The sequence below is a fragment of the Bos javanicus genome, chromosome X (genome assembly GCF_032452875.1).
Source record: "Bos javanicus breed banteng chromosome X, ARS-OSU_banteng_1.0, whole genome shotgun sequence".
NCBI classification, from domain to species: domain Eukaryota; kingdom Metazoa; phylum Chordata; class Mammalia; order Artiodactyla; family Bovidae; genus Bos; species Bos javanicus.
Genome location: NC_083897.1, coordinates 19,782,877 through 19,807,371, shown reverse-complemented (window position 1 = coordinate 19,807,371; position 24,495 = coordinate 19,782,877). Strand labels below are relative to the sequence as shown.

The following is a 24,495-nucleotide window of genomic DNA, read 5'->3' as shown; positions in this document are numbered from 1 at the left end:
CTAGTCTACCCCCCTGGACTGTGAACTCTGGATCTTGTGCAGTTCCGTACCCATAGCATCGTGCACAATGCCTGACACAGAGCAGACATTCAGAACTAAATAAAAACAAGCCCCTCTCCCTCAGAGGCAATGCATTAGTTGCCTATTGCTGCCATGACAATTTACCACAAACATGAAGTGCAAGTGTTAGTCTCTCAGTCGTGTCTGCCTCTCTGCGATCCTATGGACTGCAGCCTGCCAGGTTCCTCTGTCTGTGGGATTCTCTAGGCAAGAATACTGGAGTGGGTTGCCATGCCCTCCTCCGGAGGAACCTCCTGAACCAAGGATCAAACCCGTGTCTCTTATGTCTCCTGCACTGGCAGGCGTACCCTTCACTACTGAGGCACCTGGGAAGCCCCACCACAAACAAAGCACCTTAAAACAACCCGCACTTGTCACCTTATGGTTCTGGAGGCCAGAAGTCTGACAGTCTCACTGGGCTCAAATCAAGGTGTCAGCAGGGCTGCCCTCCTTCCAGAAAATCTGGGGGAAACTGTTTCCTTCCCTTTTCCAACTTTTAGAGACTGCTTTTCTCTCTCTTTCAAACCAGCACTGAAGCATGTGTCTACCCCTGCTTCTGGTGTCACATGTGTTTTTCTGAACACAGCCAGGAGTGTTCTCTAATTCTGTGGGCCTATGGGATTGGACTGGACCCAACTGGACAATCCAGGATAACCTCCCCATCTCCAGGTTGGCTGATTAGCAATCTTAATTTCATCTACAACTGTAATTCTCTTTGCCATGTTACTATTCACAGGTTCCAGGCAAGTTAGGAAGTGAAATATTAGTGGGCTCAAATGTTTAAATATCAGCTTCTTGGTTCCCCTTAGAAAATGGATCTCTGATTGTTGGTCTCAATAAAGTGTTAAAAAACAATTGTGTAGTGCAGACAGGGGGTCTGATCACCATTATCTCACTTTCTCACACCAAACAAGCTCTCAGACGGGAAAAACAGGCAGCTTTCATTGTCTGACAGAAGTCCTCCGGATTTTTCAGATGCAAAAGCAGCTCACATGCTTTTTGCCTAGTGCACATGGGAACGCAGCTGTATAGGAGATTCAAATGAAGAAAAAAATCATGTAATAAAGCCTTGTGACTCCCCAAGCAACCAAGAGTTGAATACTTGTCAAGCAATTTTGGTAGGATTAGTATTTAAACACATAGTGGACCACTTCAGTTCCAACAAATCTGGAGAAATTAAACCTTGTTTCTAAGAAGCGCTCACAGAGCTTTCAAAGTGTTTTTCCATCACTACAAAAAGAAAGAACTTGCACTGCTAAGCTGTCTCTTGAGTGGGACTCACACCATCAGACCGCAGCAGTGGAAAACCAGCAGGACACCAGGGGCGGGGCTCCTGGACAGCAGGGCGGTGCTGCTCAAGGAGAGGGGCTCTTTCACTCAGTACACAGAATTGTCCAGAAACTGTCAGGTCTCACGGCAGTCAGGCTCCAGCCATGACAGCCCCAGCTAAGCCAGTTCTCAGAGTTCAGCCTTCACCGTGGCAACCGCTTGGGAACCCTCCAACTTGCAGAACTGGAGATTCGGAAGGAGAGTCGCTCACAGAAGAAGCATGGCCTGCAGAGAGTTTTCCCTATTTTATTCATGTAGCACCTCATCACAACACCTGGCGGAATACTCAAGCTCAGTGTCAAGAGCCTTCTGAATCCTGGTCAAAACGTTTCCATGTACATCACTTCATCTGATCCCCCAATCAGATCTGGCAGCTACTTGGGCCTGGAATCATAACTCAGTACCTACCACAGTGTTGGCACACGACAGTAGCTCAATAAGTGTTCACTGGATCCACGACCTGTCATATTTTATAAAGGAAGAAACAGGCTCGGAGAGGTTTAAGTAGCTTCCTCAGTGTGCCCAGTGGCAGGCAGGGCTGAAACCTGGCCATTCTGTTCTCCCACTCCACCATGCTGGCCTTCCAAACCCAACTCAGTAAAGGGTATGAGGATGTTTTGCTCCTTTTCAGCAAACTTTTGTTGAGCATCTACCCCAAACCGGAACTTCCCATTACTCTTCCCCTGTCCTTTGCCTGGCCAGTTCCTTCAAGCCCTGGTTTTAATATCAGCTCCTGAGCAAGGCCTCCTCGACGAGCCCTCCCACAGCCACCCAGCCCCTGCCTCCTCACCCAGTACCTCTCACCTGATTCCTGTTTGGTATTTATCCCAACCTCTAATTACTTGATGTGTATATTTGTTTATTTATGGTTGGCTTTCCCCAACTGGAAGTTCCATGAAGGCAGGAAGCCAGCTCAGACTTTCTGGTGACACTTAAGATGAGGGAGATGATGCCACTAAAACAAAAAGCCAACATGGTCTCAGGTGAATCCACAAATATGTTTAGAACAATGGACTCCTAGTGCGAGCATCTGAAATACAGGAAGGCAATGAGATTGTCAGTCTAGGGGCAGAAAGACTCAGGGGAGACACAGCAGTTTTTCTTTTCCAATAACTGAAGGCTGTGATCCCAAAGAGGACCATGGACGTGCCTCAGAGGGCTGGTGGGAGAGGGCTGAAGGGGAGGAAGTTGCAGGGACAGGTTTGGGTTCAAGGTGCTTCTCGTTATGAGTGCTGGGTACTTCCTGTCTTGCACACTCAGCTGTGAGTATAAGAGGGTTGCCTCCATCTATTTTCTTCCTCACTATATGTACCTGGTTATGGTTTCACTCAATATCTATTTGACTGAATGAATTTGTGTGGAAGTTACAGGTAGAGGCTGTCACTATTCACTGCCTGGAATGTTTCTCATCCTCACCTTGTCATCTGCTTGACCCTCTGCTTATTCTGTGGTCTAACCTTAAATATCTCATCATCAGGAAAAGCTTCCTTATCCCCCATGACCAAATGACAGTCCCGCTTAGAGCCTCCTGTACTTTTCCACCCTGTGATGACTGTATTTGGTGTTGTCTGCTACTTGAGGTACGTACTCCCCCACCAGAAGGCACTTGGTGTGTCTTGCCTGAATGATTCCCAGCAACACCATGAGATGGTCACTGGCATCCCCTGCTGTGAGGGCAGGGACCATTGCTGTTTGCTGCTATAGCCACCATGTGGGGCACAGTAAATACACAAATATTTCTTAAATGAATTAACTTTACAGCTAAGAAATTGCAAAAGCTTGGCAACAGTAAGCGGTCAATGTTACACTATAAGCAAGCAGCAGAGTCTGGATTTGAACTCAGGTCTGTGTAACTCCAGAGCCTGGGCTTTTTCTATCAATATTATACCAAACTCTGTGTGGGTTCACAGCCATTGTTTAGGACTTCATGCTCTGCCATCAAAGGTGGGCTCCTTAGTGAAAATATCGGCAGGCACACTGTGAAGGCATGGTGTTAGCCACGTTGCCTTGTCCATGGACTCAGAGATACAAGAGGGCACTTCACTAAGAATTCAAGAAATTTCCCAACCAGGGAACGTGTGTCTGGCAGCCAACAGTGCATCAAATGGAGGAACAGAGCTGAGACTTCATGCCCTACCCTGGCCTGATGACAAGTAAGTGGGGGGTGGGCAGCAGGACAGACATCTGTAATTGCCTTCATCATCCTTCTACTAATACTCAAGATGGAGTAGCCTGTCACCTGGCACTGGAGCTACTAGAGTAGCAGGGAAGAAATGTAGACTTTGGAGTCAAGACTGGATTTGAGTCCTGGCTCTGTCACTTACTAGCAGTGTATCAACCTCCTTCCACCTAAGTTCCTTCATCAGTGAAAAGAGAGTAATGGAATATACCCTCCCGGCATTATGAAGATTAAGTTAAAATGGAAATGAAAAAAATACCTCTCATACACATTGCCTAGACCTAAGCGGGCCCCCAAAATGCAAACTACTTAGTGACTGAATGACTATTTTTGTCATTCCCAGTTTATTGCAAGCCTCACACATCAACGCTGCATCATTTGTGTGAAGTACTTCCTATCAAGGGCTTTCTGATTAAGTCAAGGCTTTTACATCTTCATCTCCAAACACTTGTGCATTGAGTCAGATAAACAAATATACTTTCTCAAACTTAATGTTAAGGTTTTATTTGTGAATTAGAAAACATGAGTTGTTTGAAGAAACAAGCCTGTGCTGTGGAGGCCACCACCTGGGCCCCTCAAGGACCATGAGCAAGGGAGCTGGAGTGGGTGGCACCAAAAGACAATCATGGTGTGCTTGGTGCCATTACCGGACTAGGCGAAGTGACTGTCAGCAAACCCCAACCTAGAGAACTTCTTACACACAATAAGCAAGACCTGTCTTTAACTTGGAAAAGGACTATTTGTGTGATTGTACTCTCAACCCAACTTGGAACTACCTTACCTAACTTTTTACAGAATTTACTCTCCCCACATAATGGAAGTTAACATGTTCATGACATTATCCATTACTGAGCTAACAGGCTACAAATCAATATAACAGAATTCAACTGCTTTGAATCATATTTCTTAAATGGTCCAACTGTGCCCATGAGCAAACACATCCAGCCTTACACATAAGCACCAAAAATGTGCCACCCCATAAGTTATGTTCTGTTAGGTTTCTGTTTGCTGCTTTTTTAAAAAAAACACCAGTCTTCCCCCTTTCCCAGTAGGTATATAGGTAGAAAAATAAATGAAGTCAGCACTCTTTACCTCTTACTAGAATAAACTGTGACTCAAACACCATGAATGGTTACTTGCAAGGCTATAATTTTTTTAATGACAGATTTTCCTAAAAGAAACCACTATAACGTCTGTCCAAGTCCTCCAAGGGAAAACAAAAAAATACATAAAGATTAAAAGTCTATTACTTTAACAGCACACTGCCAAACACGGACAACTAGGATACAATGCCAAGGAACCTTAAAAAATAACTTGAAAAGACACAACGTTCAAGTCATTCACACGTGTAGGGTCCACAAAGGACAGGAAAACAAGTCCGAGAACAGTCCTACTTGTGCATGATGAGAATTCTGCTGTACCTCATCCAGGTTCATTCAGGTGTCTTAAACCAACAGATGGATGAGCAGAGTTTGTTTTTTTCTTCTTTGCTTGGAGATGCACACATAGATTAGAGGAGAGGAGAATCTTCCAGATGCTGATTTAAGCACAGCAGGCTTGGTTCCCCTTTGATAAAGTACGAAGGCAGATTCAGTTGACTCAAGCTTTATCAGTTTCCCTAAGAAAAAGTCTCATGCATGCTGAAACAGACAAGTTACTGAATTTGTCATGCTAAGTATTTACAGTCATTTTCATAAAGTGAGCCCAGTAACTTGACAGGATAAAAAAGGTAGTTGTGAATTCCTTGTATAACCTTTTACAGCGTGAATGACTTTGTGGGTAAATGATGCTGAAGTTCAAAGCCCCTCAAACATGTTAACAAGAAATTACTGACGGCATGAAGAGGCACACATTATAGAAAATGCACACTTCACGGGTTCCTGCATAGCAGGAAAGTCGCTACCACTACATAACAAATGGCTATGCCAACAGTTAGAGCTGCCACTCAAGGGATCAACAGTAGAATTCCCTTAAAACCGCAAGGAGTGTTTGCATCACAGCAAGAAAACCTTTGGGAAAATAAGTATATTTTGTTTGGAAAGATATTTTGCATTGGACAATTTGAACATCACATAAACAAAACCGTTTTCAAATTGGATAAGATTTAAGGCAATGCTACTCAGACCTGAGGGGAAAAAAACCTACAGAAGTTTGTTTTTCTTCCAAAACTCTGACAGGTCAGAATCAACATTGGAAAGGATCCCCTCTGCTAAGCATTCAATACACTGTTAGGTATTTGCAGCATTACAAAATAGAATCGACTTTCATACTCTGCATATGAAATGGGCAATTGTTATACACTCTTCCTTGAAAACTGTAAGAAACAAAACAAACATGGCAGCTTAGGTATTTCCTATTAAAAGTCACATGAACATGAAGACAACTACACCTGGTAACACAAAGGCAGAACCGTCCTCACAACAAGCTCGGGAGCGCTGTATTCTCTCCTGACTGGCTGTGGTGTCCTGTGGAACGGTCGTGGATTCATAAATTAACATCAACTACAGACTAACGAATGACAAGTAGACACAGTCAATTCAAAAATTTTACATTTTGCTCCTGTTTGGCTGCTAAAGAGCAGCGATTTAAATTGGTATAAAAACTTCTGACCACAAAGCTTGCTATACAGATAAAGTACATAATCAAAAAGTAAGCAGCAATCGAGTTTCTCATTTAAACTTATCTGGTATAGAGTATTTACAGATTTGGGGGGAGAGCTCTCTGAAACCACTACGCTCCTTACTCCTCCTGTCCTCTGCCCACCCCAGCCCCTCCAAATCGAAATCAAGTGTTCCGAACTATATACAACTATACTTTGGCTAAGTGGGCTGGATGGTGCAACTCTTTCCAAGGTCTTGGTCTGGAAAAAAGAAACAAAGTCTTGGAAGTCATGCATAGCGTTCTTTTCTGAGTAGCAGTGTACTGGAGCCAAAAAATTTACTTTTTCACGGCAAAGGGGAAAAGGGGCCCCAGCACTTCACTCCCCAACCTGAATGGGCAAGATCCGAAGCCACTGGCCTCATGCACCATAACAGGCCACCAGACAAAAAGGAAAGAAAAAGGTCACGACAAAGGCAGCAGCAATCAACATAACTTTCCAACAAAGCAACTTCTCCTGCCTGGGCTCCCCCAGAAACAGTGCTCCCTCTTTCCTCTCCCTCCCCTCCCACAAGACAAAATTAATTCACATCACAAGAACTTGGTGCTCTGGTTAAGTGGCAGGTAAATATAAGAAAGAGTAAATCTGTCACCTTGTATACCTGAACTGAGACATAAAGCTAACAGAACACAAGACATCACTGTGAAATTAACTTTCTAAACAGGTCCAGTCTACATAGTGCGGCCAATAAAAAGTAAAATGAAGAATTTGTTCACAATCTGCCTTGTACAGGGTATTTATAGTCTTTCAATGCTATATAAATAAATAGCATTTATATAGCTTAAACATTCAGAGACATGCACTGGGACTTTTTAGGTAGTACGAATTTCTTCACAATCACATGTGCAAATTTTACAGATCACTAAGTGAGTAACTAGTAAGCTTAGGCTGGACCGTGTCTCGTATTATCTAACAAATTTAAGGGGGGCTCAGAATCATCCATAGGTAGAACCAGGCGTGTTCCCCGAATGACCAGTTCATGGTCCCCAAAGGCAAGTTCCCGATCAAAGGCATCTTCAGAACTGTTTCCCATAAGTCTCCTAGGGGCACCGGATGATGCTGACTCAGTGTTCACAGTAGAATCGCCATACGTCAAACTAATATCACCATCATTGAGGATGAGATCAGAGTCATCGTCTTTCAACTGTTCCTGGTTCTAAATGCAAATAAAACAAGTTTTGAGAATTATTATGAAAAATTAAAGAAACATTTCCAATAGCTGAATTTTCAAGGATGCTGTATTTTCTCTGACCCCACTTGCCCCATTGTGTGCCTGCAGACTGAAGTGCTTGACAGCTGCCAAAATCTCTACTGCTTTCTCTTACCTCCTGTCTCCTCTCCCCTCCTTCAGGTATTAGCTCCTACTTATCACTGAGGTTTTCACTTAAAAGTCACTTTCTCCCAGAAGTCTTCTTTGATCGTCCAAGGCTAGCTTAGTGCCCTCTTGTGTTCTTCCCTAGCAGCCTGCACTTAGCCCTCTCCCTACAGTGGCACTTACCCCTTTTCATAGCTGCACATGCAGGGATCTGCATCACATCTCCCCCCACTAGACTCTAAATCCCTTGTATGCTGTAGTTCAACCACCTAACAATTTGGGGTACACAGAAAAGTATTCACTAAATGTAAGTGCAATTCATTGCTGAATAGGTTTAAATAAATGAAGCGCTTACTTTCATGTCAACAATGCCTAGAAATATTGAACCTTCACTACCCTCATTACATACTTGTCAAGCAGCTCAAAAAGCTTTTGTTCTAATGGAAATTTGGGGGCCAAAAAGAATATAATTTCATAAAGTTCCAGAAGAGGGAAAAGTGTCCAGGATATATAGTGCCATTTTGGTTAATTAAAAAATGTACATGTGCATAGTGAGAAAGGGTCTGGAAGATCCCCTGGAGAAGGAAATGGCAACCCACTCCAGTATTCTTGCCTGAAGAGTCCCATGGACAGAGGAGCCTGGTGGGGTACAGCCCACAGGGTCACAAAGAGTCAGACACAACTGAGTAACTAAACCACCACCACATATCAGTAAACAATGATGTCACAGTCAGCAAGAAACTGCAGCCCTCCAATGTGAGCTGGTGAGCCTGAGGAAACTCAGGAAGGAAAGAATACCTGCCATCCAGCAGCCATCAAACTGCAGCCACAGCCCACAGTGAGCCCCAAGGGAGCTCAGGGTGTGAAAACATAGGATACCCGCCCCACACAGCTGAGGTGCATTTCAAAGGAATGCTTTCAGTGAGCCCAGACTTTGCCATCTTCCCATCATAAAAAAGCACTAGATTCCTTCTTTTGGGATATCTGGTTTTCTTTAATTTACAAAAACTTTTGACATTCAGACTTCCCACCCTTTGTTGCAAAATTTTTATATAACCTGGTTCCACCTACCCTATGCCTCAGCTCCAATCCACCCCACTCCCCCCACTCCCACCTCCAGGGAACAGTTTTCTCAGGGTTTCTTGAGATGCTGCCTCCCAGACTTGAAGTACCCCAAATTCCAACTTTTAGGTTGTGACTATTTTTCCAGTCAACAATAGAAAAGTCTAGAAGGGTATTCAACAAAATGATGATAGCAAGCTCTGCATGATAGGATTGCTAATGGTTTTTATAGTTTTCTTTATGTTTCTGTATTATCTGAAATTTTATTATAATGAATACTTATTACTTTTAAAAATCAGAAAGTCATTTTATTGAAATGTAGAGTAAGAATCATTGTAAATACTCATGTTGATACAGCAAAAAAAGTCTGTGACTAATACTCCTTGAGGGAAGTAGATAGAAACCTCCTACACCCAACTCTCCTATCCTGTGCATTTAAAAATGTTAAGTTTGTCTAAGATAGTCAAATAGACTGAGGACACTATTAGACTAAAATTTCACATTTGCTGTTGCTGGAAATTTTAAAATTCTTTGCTGTTGCTAGAGATTTGCCTCAACACTCAAAGAAAAAGACCTGTAAATTAAAAACCAAAGAAACCCGCTCCACCAACCAGCCATAATCCCTTCCAAGCCAATCCAGCTGTAAGTCTAAGGAGCCTGTCTATCACTTAATTCAGCAATGCCCACAACAAAGCTCTGTGGGGCCTTCACACATCAGCAGGGGCTCTTCAGCACCTTCGACTGCCTTTATTAAGTTTGAAGTTTGGGGCAATAGCTACCAAATCTTAAAATGCATATGCCTTTTGACCCAGCGATTTAACCTTTAAAATCTATTCTTTATAACTTTATATTATTGGGTAAACATATATACAAGGATACTCACTGTAAACATTGTTTGTAATAACAAAAACACAAAAGGAATGAGACTGACTAGATCAACCTTAGTAAAGCTACACTACGCAGCCACCAATCGACAGAAGGTTCTCGTGGACTCTTACAAAGGTATCCATGCTGTGGATCATTAGGTGAAAAAAAGCAAGTAGCAGGACAATACTATTATAATCCTGTTAAGGGAAGCACACCGATTGAAACCGCCCACCTTGGCCAGGCACCATAGTAACTTTGCATGAGTTGTTGTATGACAGGAGATCCTGATAAGGAATACAGAATAAGCCACCACCAACCAGAAGAGTTCGGGAAAGGTTAAAAGGAGACACCATGTGTCCATCCACTTCCCAGAATCCCTCTCGCTAGCATCCATCTTGGCTGAGCGATGTGTGCGCCACCAGGAAAGACTCTGAATTAGAGTGATTGGCCAAAGACCACCCGGAAACTAATCCCATCACCATAAAACCCGAGACTGCAAGCCACACAGCAGAGCAGTTCTTCTGGGTTCCCTTACCCTACTGCTCTCCACCCGGGTGCCCTTTCCCAATAAAATCTCTTGCTTTGTCAGCACATGTGTCTCCTCGGAGTGAGATAGATAAAATATATCTGGGACTATCCACAATAAACTCTTAAAAAGACTGTCTCTAGGGGATGTGGTGGGAGAAGAGAGTGACTTTCATTTATCACTTTGTACATTCTATACTGTTTGAATATCTGGCTGTAGGTATGCTGCTGCTGCTGCTGCTGCTGCTAAGTCGCTTCAGTCGTGTCTGACTCTGTGCAACCCCATAGACAGCACCCACCAGGCTCCCCCGTCCCTGGGATTCTCCAGGCAAGAACACTGGAGTGGGTTGCCATTTCCTTCTCCAATGCATGAAAGTGGAAAGTGAAAGTGAAGTCACTCAGTCGTGTCTGACTCTTAGCGACCCCATGGACTGCAGCCTACCAGGCTCCTCCATCCATGGGATTTTCCAGGCAACAGTACTGGAGTGGGGTGCCATTGCCTTCTCCTGTAAGTATGCTACTTTTGTAATTTAATAAGGAGTCAGCATAACAAAAAATTAAATTAAAAATGAAGTTTTATGGTTGTTCTGGGTTACACTGCATCCCCCTCATCCCCTAGAAATATGAAATCCTAACTCCCAGTATCTGTGAAAGTGACCTTATCTGGAAGTACAGACTTTTAAGGGATCATGTTAAGATGAGGTCTTTAGTGTGGGCCCTGATCAAGTATGGCTGGAGGGTGTCCTTATAAAAAGGGGAAATTTGGAGACACAGACCTGCATGTGCGCGCGCACACACACACACACACACACACACACACAGGGAAAATGCCAGGTGAAGATGAAGACAGAGATCACGGTGATGCATCTTCAAGCCAAGGAATGCCAAAGATGGCCTGCAAACCGCTAGAAGCTAGAGAGAGGTCTGGAATAGACTCTCTCTCAGAGCCCTTAGGACCCAACCCTGCTGGCACCTGGACCTCAGACTTCCAGCCTCCAGACTGTGAGACAGTAAATTTCTGCTGTTAAGTTTGGGGTACTCTGTTATGACAGCCCAAGGAAGCAAATAGAACAATGTTGTATTCTGCTATATTCCACAGAACACACAGGCATTGTGCAGCTCTTCTGGCTTTTCATGATGGTGAGTAGGTCTCTGGAATCCAACAGCCAGGCCTCACTGACTTAGCTGACAAAGCTGGCTGACCCCTCAGCAGACAGCCATGTGGGCTAACAGGGTAAAGAGGGAATGGGCACTGTGCTTGATACGGGAGCCTGGGTAAAGTGGGAGGGAGGGACAAGACAACATGGGGTGTGCCCCCCACCCACCAGCAGTCAGTGTATGGACTCAACATAACATAGTGCTGCAGGGTACTCCTCCCTGACCCAGGTGCCACCCCAGCTAAGGCTCCCCTTCCCTGTCCATTCTCCATGAGACCTACGCTAAAACACCACAGAGGAGGTCATAAGGAAGTGTGTATGTGTGTGTGGGTGTGCATGTGCACACACATCTACACTGTTTTACCACACCCTTGCCTCTCAAGGTGTTACATCAGAGTAGTCAAAACTGACAGGTTTTGTTAACATGGGGACTTTATTTGATGTCACAGATTATTTTTGAAGGATTGGGTTAGAAGTAAAGTTTTTAACAAAAAACTTGAAAAAAACTAAATGCTCATATTTTAAAATAAAAACTGCTTAGCATTTGTCATTTCTTTCTTTGTTGCAGTACCTGCTAAATTACCAATCTTACATTGGCAGTTAAGGAAAAATATGGAATCTAGATTATATCTAGGTATGTTGATGCCTCCCATGAGATATACAATACAGGTAGATAAACTTGCCCTTATATATGAAATAAAAGACCATCTGCTGCACTTTAGGAGCATCAAAAAATGTTTTAGTAATCCTCTCATCATGACTGTGATGATCCAAATTTATAGATTAAAATATATAAAGTTAGTATTGAGTTCAGACCACATGCTGCAAATAATTGATTCTCCAGGCAAGAACACTGGAGTGGGTTGCCATTTCCTTCTCCAATGCAGTAAAGTGAAAAGTGAAAATGAAGTCGCTCAGTTGTGTCCGACTCTTAGCGACCCCATGGACTGCAGCCTACCAGGCTCCTCCACCCATGGGACTTTCCAGGCAAGAGTATACTGGAGTGGGTTGCCATTGCCTTCTCTGAAATTGAAAATCAGCACAGAAATAGAATTTTTTTTACTAAAATTACTGATAGCAAGATGCTATTCCATATCTGTTTTCAAATGATGTTTCAAACACTGTGAATTATAATAAATTTAGAGATAAATTATATCTATTCCATATATAATTTATATAAAAATTATTATATATATAATAAATTTAGAGATTTCAGTGCACTTTCTAGCTGAGCAACATATGTTTATATTCCTGCTTGTGGCTTTTATATCATAAAAGCAAGCAAAGCAAAACAAAACAAAACAAAAACAGCAGTCACCCATCCACAGAGCAGATACATTTAAATTTAACTTAATGAAGAACTGAGGTTCTGGATGAAACCAACTTACCTCATAGGCCTGGGGACTGGTCAGGCATCTTGCAATGGGGCCACAGCAGGCAGGCAGGGTGGTGGTAAGAGGAGGCCCGCTGTGCGTCAACAGAGGCTTCAGATAGCTGTGCTGGTTAAGGAAGAGCTGTGTTCCTTTCTTTATCAATTTAAAAAGAACACTCTGCTTGATTACAATCACTGTCACAGTGTACCAACCACTTCAGATAGCAAATGTCCCACTTCATGACCCTGTTATGTCAGTGAGATAGCAACATTTTAAAATTTTGTAATATTATCTCTGTTTTACAAATATGGAAACTCAGGCTCACAGAAGTCAACGATCTGCCTAAAGTCACACAAGTAAATGGAGGACCAATACTCAAACCCAGATCAGTCTGATTCCAGATCCTATGACCTTTTGACCACTACATCATATTGCCTTTATGATTTTACTAAAGGCAAAATCACACTTGATTTAGCACCGAAGGAGATACAGAAGAAAGAATACTAAAGAGCCTGAAAAGCGATTAAACATTTCAGTAGTAGAATATAGTAATAAAAAATGGTTTTCATTATTTACTATGGATTCAGCTGGCCTCTTCAATGAGTTGAAACTTCAGTATCAGAGGAAATGCAATTCTAAAAACATTTTTAAAAATTATGCATCATGAGTTCCTCTGTCACAGACTCTCATTTTAGCATTCATCTATTCTCCAAAAATAAAAACAGATGCAATAATATATTTGATACTTGAAAGGAAAAAAGAGAGAATCACAAGAAAAAGCAGAGAAAGGGAGAAAGACACATATACATATTCCCTACTTTCTAAAATTACAACCTAAGGTTGTTCTCAATTAAAAATGAAAGAAATTTACATAAATTCCCATAAACTCTAAGATTAAAGTACTTTGTATAAACACACTTATATAGTTCATAAAACATCTTGCCACACAAAAATCACTGAAAATCTGGAATGATGAATTGTACTAGTGCATCAAGTACAGAAACTACCACATCTTAGTTCAGTGGTACTTAACAGGGTACTTAGTACTGAGGCTAATAAGTCTTGGTGTTTAACTCTACAAGAACAAATTCCCTACAAACTAAAACTTATCAAATATTGACCAAAAAATCTGAATGGTCCAGTATCTATCAAACAAACTAAAACATTGCTCATACAAAAAGCTCCAGGCCCAGAAAGCTTCACTGGTTAAAATCTTCCTGGCACTTAAGAAGCAACACCAAGCTTACATAAAGTCCTCCACAAAACAGAAAAAGAGAAAAAGTCTTCCCTACTTGTTTTATAAAATTAGCACAGTCTTATTATAGAAACATGATAAGGATATTACAAGAAAAAAAATCACAAGCCAATACTTCTCATGAAAATAGACACAAAATATGAGCAACTAAATCCAGTGTCACACAATGAATAACATATCATGATCAAATGGGATTTGTTCCACCAAACTAAGATTGGCTTAACATTCAATTGATGAAAATCAGCAAGATAAAACACTAACAGAGAAAAAAATAAACACGTGATCATTTCAATTGATGCAGGAAAAGGGTCTGATAATACTCAATACCTATTTATGATAACTCTCAGCAAACTAGAAAAAAAGGGAATTTTCTTAAATTGATCACAGATATCTCAAAAACTTATAGCTAATATCATACTTAATGGTGAAATATTGAAAAATATCCCTTGAGGTCAGGAATAAGACAAGAATGCCCACTGTCATCGCTTATATTTAACACTGCATTGGGAAGGTCCAGCCACTATCAGTTCAGTTCACTCGCTCAGTTGGGTCCAACTCTTTGTGACCCCAAGGACTGCAGCATTGCAGGCTTACCTGTCCATCACCAACTCCCAGAGCTTGCTCAAACTCATGTTCATCGAGTTGGAGATGCCATCCAACCATCTTTTCCCCTGTCACCCCCTTCTCTCCTGCCTTCAATCTTTCCCAGCATCAGGGTCTTTTCCAATGAGTCAGTATTTCCCATCAGGTGGTAAAAGTATTGGAGCTTCAGCTTCAACATCAGTCCTTCCAGTGAATATTCAGGACTAATTCCCTTTATCATTGACTGGTTTGATTTCCTTGCAGTCCAAGGGATTCTCAAGAGTCTTCTCCAACACCACAGTTCAAAAGCATCAATTCTTCGGCACTCAGCTTTCTTTATGGTCTAACTCTCACATCCATACATGACTACTGGAAAAACCATAACTTTAACTAGATGGACCTTTGTCGGCAAAGTAACATCTCTGCTTTTTAATATGCTGTCTAGGTTGGTCATTGCTTTTCTTCTAAGAGGCAAGCGTCTTTTAATTTCATGGCTGCAGTCACCATCTGCAGTGATTTTGGAGCTCAAGAAAATAAAAGTCTGTCACTGTTTCCACTGTTTCCCCATCTATTTGCCATGAAGTGATGGGACCAGATGCCATGATCTTCGCTTTTGGAATGTTAGGTTTTAAGCCAGCTTTTTCACTCTCCTCTTTCCTTTCACTTTCACCGAGACTCTTTAGTTCTTCGCTTTCTGCCATAAGACTGGTGTCATCTACGTATCTGAAGTTATTGATATTTCTCTTGGCAATCGATTCCAGCTTGTGTTTCATCAAGTCCGGCATTTTGCATGATGTACTCTGCATATAAGTTAAATAAAACAGCTTTGACGTACTCCTTTCCCAATTTGGAACCAGTCTGTTGTTCCATGTCCAGTTCTAACTGTTGCTTCTTGACCTACAAACAGATTTCTCAGGAGGCAGATCAGGTGGTCTGGTACTCCCATCTCTTTCAGAATTTTCCACAGTTTATTGTGATCCACACAGTCAAAGGCTTTGGCATAGTCAATAAAGCAGAAGTAGATGTTTTTTCTGGAACTCTCTTGCTTTTTCCATGATCCAGCAGATGTTGGCAATTTGATCTCTGGTTCCTCTGCCTATTCTAAAACCACCTTGAATATCTGCAAGTTCACTGTTCACGGATTGCTGAAGCCTGGCTTGGAGAATTTTGAGCATTATTTTGCCAGTGTGTGAGATGAGTGCAATTGTGTGGTAGTTTGAACATTCTTTGGCATTGCTTTTCTTTGGGATTGGAATGAAAAGTGACCTTTCCAGTCCTGTGGCCACTGCTGAGTTTTGCAAATTTGCTGGCATATTGAGTGCAGCACTTTCACAGCATCATCTTTCAGGATTTGAAATAGCTCAACTGGAATTCCATCACCTCCACTAGCTTTGTTCATAGTGATGCTTCCTAAGGCCCACACAACTTGGCATTCTAGGAAGTCTGGCTCTAGGTTGGTGATCACACCATCATGATTATCTGTGTCATTAAGATCTTTTTTTGTATAGTTCTTCTGTGTATTCTTGCCACCTCTTCTTAGTCACTTCTGTTTCTGTTAGGCCCATACCATTTCTGTCCTTTACTGTGTCCATCTTTGCATGAAGTGTTCCCTCAGTATCTCTAATTTTCTTGAAGAGATCTCTAGTCTTTCCTATTCTATTATTTGCCTCTATTTCTTTGCATTGATCACTGAGGAAGGATTTCTTATCTCTCCTTGCTATTCTTTGGAACTCTGCATTCAGATGGGTATATCTTTCCTTTTCTCCTTTGCCTTTAGCTTCTGTTCTTTTCTCAGCTATTTGTAAGGCCTCCTCAGACAACCATTTTGCCTTTTTGCATTTCTTTTTCTTGGGGATGGTCTTGATCACTGCCTCCTGTACAAAGTCATGAACCTCCATCCATAGTTCTTCAGGTACTCTGTCTATCAGATCTAAGCCCTTGAATCTATTTGTCATTTCCACTATATAATCGTAAGGGATTTGATTTAAGTCATACCTGAATGGCCTAGTGGTTTTCCTTACTTTCTTCCATTTATATCTGAATTTTGCAATAAGGAGTTCATGATCTGAACTCCAGTCCCATCACTTCATGGCAAATAGAAGGGAAAAAGTAGAAGCAGTGACAGATTTTTTTGGAGGATCCAAAATCACTGTGGATGGTGACTGCAGCCATTAAATTAAAAGATGCTTGCTCCTTGGAAGGAAATCTATGACAAACCTAGACAGCATAATAAAAAAGCAAAGACATCACTCTGCTGACAATGGTCCAAATAGTCAAAGCTATTGTTTTTTCAGTAGTCGTGTACAGATGTGAGAGTTGGATCATAAAGAAGGCTGAGCACCAAAGAATTGATGCTTTCAAATTGTGGTGCTGGAGAAGAATCTTGAGAGTCCCTTGGACAGCAAGGAAATCAAACCAGTCAATCTTAAAGGAAATCAGTCCTGAATATTCATTGGAAGGACTGATGCTGAAGCTGAAGCTCCAATACTTTGGCCACCTGATGCGAAGTACTGACTCACTGGAAAAGACCCTGATGCTAGGAAAAGTTGAAGGCAAAAGGAGAAGGGGGCAGCAGTGGATGAGATGGTTAGATAGCAACACCGACTCAATGGACATGAGTTTGAGTAAACTCCAGGAGATAGTGAAGGACAGGGAAGCCTGGCGTTCTGTAGTCCATGGGGTAGCAAAGAGTTGAACACAAGTTAGCAACTGAACAATACCATAGATACGCATTCATTCGTGTTTCCATATATTAGAATCCTTCCAGAAAGTGAATGTAAAAATCTAGCAAACAGAATATAGTAAGTAGTAGCTTCTAATGATAAGTGTCAAGTGCATTTTTCTTAAACATAGAAGGTTTTGATCAGAAAGTCAAAAGCAAGGAAAAAGGATTTTACATAGCTGTCCCAAAGTCACTTCAACAGAACATAAACTAGGTTCTGATTCACTTAAAGTCTCAGCCAGAAAGAACTCCATAATCCCTTTATCTAGTTCAATTTTCAAATAAGAAATTAATTTTAATAAATAGTGAGTGATACAATTTTTTAAAAGGCATGATTTAGGGACTTCCCTGGTGGGCCAGTGATTAAGACTTTGCCTTCCAATGCAGGGGGGTTGGGTTTGCTCCGGTCCAGGAGCTAAGATCCCACATGTCTCTTGGCCAAAAAACCAGTAACAGAAGCAGTACTGTAACAAATGTAATAAAGACTTCAAAAATAGTTCACATAAAAAGTATCCTTTAAAAAAATTTTTTTAAAGCATGATTTAAACAGGTTATTATATATAACCTGACTTAAAGTATAGCTATGAAGAAGACTATTACAATAGGACAAGAAAGAAATCTGGTAAATAATGAAGCACTGGCATTCTGAATGGAGAGGAGAATCCTCCAGTCTTTGGAAAGGTCAGAGAGAAGACATCAATGATCACTGCGGTATCTAGCATTGCTGAGTTTCTCATTCCCATGTTTCTTCCTAAGCCTGCCTTTCCTCTTTTACCCTAGCAAGCACACTGACAAACACCAACAAATTCCTTTTGCGGCATTCACTCAATTAGCTAAAAGACAATAAATATTAAAGTTTACTCCATAAATAAACCTATATATCAAAGCAAGTCTATCATAAAGGCTCTTGAGTCCCTACTGGCTTCACGGGTTTTCAGAGGAATTCATCCATGTGTATGGGTAACCTTCTCCACTACACTGAAGGGGAAAAGGAAGACCAAAGGTATGTTTTATATTCCAGTTCAGGAAGAGAGTAGTCAAAACAGTTGTTCCATTAAATTGTAATCATTCATATCCATACTGTTTTTTTCTCAATTAAGGATACTTGTGATCAAAGTTATACCACATCCGGAAGAGCCACGCGCTCTCTGCTTTGGTAGTTCTTCTTTCACTTTCAGGAATACCCTGCAAACAGACAATAAGTAAGTCAATATATACATAAAGACAAAAAACACATTCATTTAAGAGTCATTGCTTTGTAGAATTACAAATATAGCCTAATTTAAGAGCTTGTATATTGCAGCTTAGGAATAAGAAACTGAAGTATTTTTCTGCACACTTCTATTACTCAGGCTGCTTCCTGATTTATGAGTCGACTGGCATTTAGCAAAATTAATGTGGGATAATCCACCCCCTAAATCTGAAAGCTTTACACCCACAATGTGAACTGCACCTTAAGCGGAAAACATCCCATAAACATTCTGATCTTTGGGAGTTGTCATGGGTCTCAAAACTAACTGGCATTTTCAAAGATGCTATTATGTTGTTAGAACATTAGCAAAATTTAAGTAAGTAGGGAAATTCCATGGTAAGCCAGGCTGGGTAGGAGGGAAAACTAACACAGCAAGCGGATCTCTTCAAAAACAGCTCCCCCCAAAACATAAACTGCATCCCCATGTGTAACACGGAGCAGTCAGCAGTGGCGCTGTGAGGCCATCTGGTTCATCTCGGCTCTGATGTGAACTAGTTGGGCAAGTCCCTTCCCCTCCCAGCCTGAGTTTTTTCATGAATACAATGCGAACCTTACTCAAAAGCTCTTTCCAGCATGAATGTTCTGTTTCCAAGATTTTCAAAGAGTACAGTTTAGATTCTGGGTTTGGTTCCTGTTTTGTTCCTGTTTTTCCTGATCCTCAAAATAAGTGAATCTTCCTCTCAGTAGGTATCAAAATACAAAATGTCTGAGAACACTGAACAGGCTTACAGTGTTTACTTTCACATCAGGAGGCATTAGTTTGTATAGCTCCACTTTTTAGAAGAGCAACAAATCTACAAATCTCACGATCCCCTCACCACACGAACACCTGTAAACCTAACCCCTACATGTTCCATAGTTACTAAAATCTTCCTCTGTGCTTCCCAGTGGACACTTGAAATATTGAGTAAACAATATACTGAGCCAAGGCATCCACAGTTTTGAGGGCAAAGTAAAAATGACATTTTTTTCTGGATGTCACAGTTGGTACTCACCTACCTGGCTCTTTCCCTGTCACTCCATTTCCATTTGTCCTCTGTGGTGACAGAGGGGACATAACAGGTAGAGGCATACACAGATGGTGATCAAGCATTGGTCTGGGGAGCTGTCTGATCACTACTCTTTTTTCGACATGGGGGTGGAGGCACTGAGGGGCTATTACCCTTTGGAAACTACCCCAGGAACTCAGCATCATGGGAACTCATCCAGCCTGGTTTGTACAATTATTTCAAACCCATGAAATTATACTTTAAGGTTCTGATCACAAAAGAGGCAGGTGCGTCCTAGGTCACATACAAACTCATCACTCGATAGCTAGCAAAATTAGCATTCAGGAAATGAATCTGACAAAAAAAATTTTTTTAATTACACTCTGAAGACAAGTAGACCAGGGCCTGTTTCAGACAAGAAAAAGAACTATTGTTTTTAAAGAGATGCTTTCCATTTTCAAAAACCTCATTTCTGTTATTTCCCATCTCATGTCTAGGGCAGAGGCACCTATTCAGCTGTGCTCAGAAAGCATTAAAAGGTGGAAGAAAAATACCAGGAAAAGGTGGTCAGTCTAGAGAAAGCACGGAGTTACAATGCACTAGTCTACCAAGTTTTGTTTCAAGGAAACAACAGAGAAAGTGACACATGAGTGTAAGCAAGGAAACATGGGCAGGGCTGAGGCAGAGGGTAAGAAAGCACATTCTCCTGAACAGGCAGGGAAGCCTGGCTGAAGAGCCCAAGGCTTCCAGGCAGTTCTCAAGGGCAGCTGCTGGTCATCCAATTTGAAAGTTGCACAGGAAAAGCAGCTGGAGTGGGGCTTACATCAGAGACAAGACTTCATGCGCAAACCAAAATGGAAAAAGGCTCCCCGTGCCAGAACAGTCACTTGAAAACCCAGGAGTGCTTAAGGGACTGCTCTTGTCTGTGGCCAAAGCCCAGCCTTGCCCACAGATAGGGGAGCTGTCACCCTTGATAACCACACGAGGCCTAAAATTCAGTTTTGTCTCTATCGAGCAGTGAGAAAAGCCAGGAATGATATGATGTCAGTTAAAAGCTGATGCAAATAGTACAGAATCTAAATAACAGTGGCATGAAGTCTACGTAGACTTGTTTTCTTTCCAAGCAACCACACATTTGACAGAAATGCCAGGACAACACAAATGCATATTTACCAAGTGTTCTTGGTCTGAATCAACACCAACCCTAAAAGAAAAACACAAAAGGCAAATGAGATCTTGAAGCAAAAAAAAAAAAAAAAAAGCCCTATTCACATATGAGTACTCTTAGGCAACTATTTTTCTCAACACAGAAGCTATGAAATGACTAATATTTTTGTGCTTCTCAATGGCTGCTGCTGTAGACTTTTGGCTCCTGCCACTTTCCTTAGCAACAGCTTGACTCCTAAGGCAAGCAGGGTCTACTAACCTTCTCTTCCTGCAAGCCAATCCCACTTACCAGTTTCAGAAAAAAATAACTTTTTCTTTTGTAACCAAGCCCACAATAAGCAGGAGTCAGGGCAAGCAGTGCTGCCCAGTGGCCGAATAAGAACTCTAGGGCAGTTCCACAAACAAGGCTGGCCCATTGCAGTTCCGGGAGGAAGCTGCATGTTTTCAGACCTCTCAGCTCTCCTGGCAACATTCTGTTATGATGACTGAAGAGAAGGTCCAATTCCAGGGTGTTTTTCCATACGTGAATGGATAGCTATTAGCCTTAGTTCTTCATGATTCTTTTTTTATCTGCTTTCAATATCTCAGGGAACAGCTTCATTACGAGAAGCTCTCTTTGACTCCTCTATCTCCTCAATCTGAGCACTCACCACCTCTGTTCATTCTCCCTCTAAACTGTCTCTCAGATCCTCTCTCCTTTCCATTTCAACTGCTCAAGCTGGGACCTCATTCTGACTCACAGCATCTGGAGCAACTGGCTGTAAGGGTCCCCTGCTGCCAGGCTCTCCCTGAGAGTTAGCCATCTCAAGCAGAGAGCTCACTGGCTTACTACCTTTACAAAAGTCTCTGAGACCAGCTTGTAACTCAGAGGATCAGGTCTAAAGTCCTTTGTGTGGCATTCAAGACTCTTCAAATTAGCCACCCCTGCCACTCTGGCCCAGTTTTCCCCTCACCCTCGCCCAAACACCTGCTGGTAGTGAGACCCGACTGCTCCTTGCCCCAGACCCTGTCCTCTCCTGAGCTTCCATGTCTGTGCTTGTGCTGGTCCCTCTATTTGAACTGTATTGTCCCTTATTTTGTTCTCCTTTTTTGAGTTCCAAAGGAACCATTCTATGACCCCTTCAGTCAGGATCATTTTTCCTCTGGGCTTTTACAGTACTTTCTAATTCTTTTATTATAATACTTAGTATAGTAGAGTATAGTTATTTACCTGTCCGTCTCCCCAGATAAGACTGTGAGCTCCTTGAGGGTAAAGGTCATGTCCCAATTCATCTCTGTATCCCCAGAGTCTAGCACAGTACCTGACACACAATAGGTGCTCAAATGTTTATCGATTAAGGCCACTACTACAGACAACACAGAAAAAAATAGCAGTGTGAGAAGCTGCAGCAGGAGCAGCCTAGTAACACCAAAGGGAGGAAAACGATGCACGACCTTATCTGGAAGGCAAGAGAATCAGGGCCAAATACTTGAAAAACAGATGGTCATAACTAGATTCAGAATTCCAAGAAATGCTCGTTTCTTCTTTGTTAAGATGGCCAGAAGCTATTTAATACCTCCTTCGCCATATTAAACTCTAACCACATTTGTGTATCTCAAGTGACATCTAGTGGTCTTGACAACACAAGTTTAATTCTCAGATGCAAGAGTGTTGGAGGCCAAGTTAACGTAATAAACATTTATCAGAGCAGTTACTACCTGCCAGGCACTGTGCTAAGCATAGGGCATAGACACGATTTACACACAGCCCTGCCCTCCAGGAGTTCACAGACTGGTGGGAAAGACAGACATAACTACAGCGCAATCCCCAAGGGCTCTGCAGTCCAGAAGAGCTGGGTTCCAATCTGACCTCAGCTCCTTTCTAGCTGTTTGAACTTAGTCAAGTCATGCGGCCCTATGAACCACAGTTCTATCACCTGAGAAATGGGGGTGATGGCCCCCATGCAGAGTTGCTGCAAGAACTAAACAAGAAAATGTGTCTAAAGATTTTAAAACAGTGATACATCATTGTTGTTGTTCAGTCCCTCAGTTGTGTCCGACTCTTTCTGACCCTGTGGACTGCAGCACGCCAGACTTCCCTGTCCTTCATCATTAACACTTGCTAAATGGTAACTCTTATAATAACATCATCATTACAAGGCTGACTGAAAACAGTGCTATAACAGACGTACTCTACAGTAAGCAGACAGAAGAGTGGTTCTGAGAGAAAAGAAGAGGGTGAAAGGAGGCGGTGTTTGAGCTATGTCGTTTCCTGGGAGTGGAAGAGCAATCCAGGCAGAGCCAACAATGTGAGCAAAGGCTCAGAGACGGGGAAGTGCAAACTATGTGTGGTACGCAACAAGGAGCCAAAGGTGACTGTCACAAACTACGCAAAAGGACAGAGGAAGAGCTGGCTGGCTCTCACTCACTGAGGAGCCACTGTCCACACAACAGGACAGATGACATCACGTTCTTGCTGTGAAATCCTACAAGACAGCAACTGGATTTTATTTATTTTTAAACAGAAAGTTTATTTTTAAGACATTCTTGTTTTATTTATACTACATTTTCTTTTTAATGGCTACACTGGGTCTTCGTTGCTGCGTGAGGGTTTTCTCTAGTTGTGGCGAGTGGGGGCTACTCTCAAGTTGCGGTATATGGGCTTCTCATGCTGTGGTTTTTCTTGTTGTGGAGCACAGGCTCTAGGGCATCCAGGCTCAGTAGCTGTGGTGCACAGGCTTAGCTGCTCCAACGCATGTGGAATCTTGTCAGACCAGGGATCGAACCCCTGTCTCCTGCATTGGCAGGCGGATTCTTTACCACTGGACCACCAGGGAAGTTCCAAGCGGATTTTAAAATCCAAACTCCTTACTGTGTCCTACTAGAACCAATAGCAGGGCTCCACCGACCACGCCAAGTTGGTGCACCTCCTGCTTTTGGGAATAAAGTCTTGTGGGAGCATGGCCATGGCAACTGATTCATGTATTGTCTATGGGGCTTTCATGCTGGAGTTGAGTAGTTGAGACAGAGACCATATGGCCTTCAAAGCCTAAAATATTATTCTCTGGCCCCTGACAGGACACATTTGTCAAGCTCTGCCCCTAAAGGATCTTGCCCACCTTGTTTCCTACCTGCCTTTTGGTTACTATATTCCAGCTAGGTGGGCTTTTTTCCTTTTCATTCAACAGGCTGTTTGTTCCTGCCTCAGAACCTTTGTACTTGCTCTCCCCTCTGCCTGGACCACTCTTCTTCCTGCTCACTGCTTAACTGGCATTATCTTGTCATTCAGGTATCCTAAGCTCCAATGTAACCTCAGAGACACCTTTCTTGAGCTCCATCGATAAAATGCACTCTATGCCCACCTACTATCATAGCACCTTGTTTGCCATGAGAACATTTAACATCATCTAAAATAGTCATCTTCATTTACTTACTTGCCAGTTTACTATCTGTCTTCTCCCACTACAGTACAGACTTTATGAGACCAGAGACCTTTTCTATCTTGTTACTACCACTGTACCTCTCCAGATCAGGGTCTCTTAACCTTTGCAGTACCAACATTTTGGCTCAGATTACTCTTTGTTGTGGGGGCTGCTCTGTGTACTCGTGGGATGTTCAGCAGTATCCTTGGCTTCTACCAACAAGATGCCAGTAGCAGCCCCCTCTCTTTGACTGTGACAATCAGAAATGTTTCCAGGCACTGCCAAATGCCCCTGTGGGGAACTGCTGCCAGTTGACGGCCACTAAATTTCACCTTAAAACAGCACTGGGAACATGGCTGGTGCTAAATTAGTATTCATTGAATAAATGAATAAAAGGCACATTTGAAGTATTGTACTAAGAGCTTTACAGACATGAGCTCAGGAATCCTTACAACAACCCTGGAGGAAAGTACTGTCACACATGTTACCAATGGGGAAGCTGAGGCTTAGAAAGGTTAAAGAACTTGCTCAGGATCACAGAATTACTAAACAAAGGGGCAAAAACTCAAAGTCAAGCCTAATCCTGCATATATGTTAAAAC

General features: G+C 42.2%; 1 protein-coding gene across 2 annotated transcripts in view; it reads right to left on the bottom strand.

The window, feature by feature from the left end:
- Positions 1-4,700: 4,700 nt before the first annotated feature.
- SLC9A6 (solute carrier family 9 member A6) overlaps positions 4,701-24,495 on the bottom strand; it is a 50,742-nt gene continuing 30,947 nt past the window's right edge. For both annotated transcript variants that reach the window (XM_061408453.1, XM_061408454.1), the window contains 4 exons: positions 20,500-20,530; positions 18,191-18,270; positions 12,542-12,647; positions 4,701-7,383 (listed from right to left, as the gene is read on the bottom strand). In XM_061408453.1, coding sequence (XP_061264437.1) covers positions 7,111-7,383; positions 12,542-12,647; positions 18,191-18,270; positions 20,500-20,530 — 490 coding nt within the window. In that variant the 3' untranslated portion in view covers positions 4,701-7,110. The remainder of the gene's footprint in view (positions 7,384-12,541; positions 12,648-18,190; positions 18,271-20,499; positions 20,531-24,495) is intronic.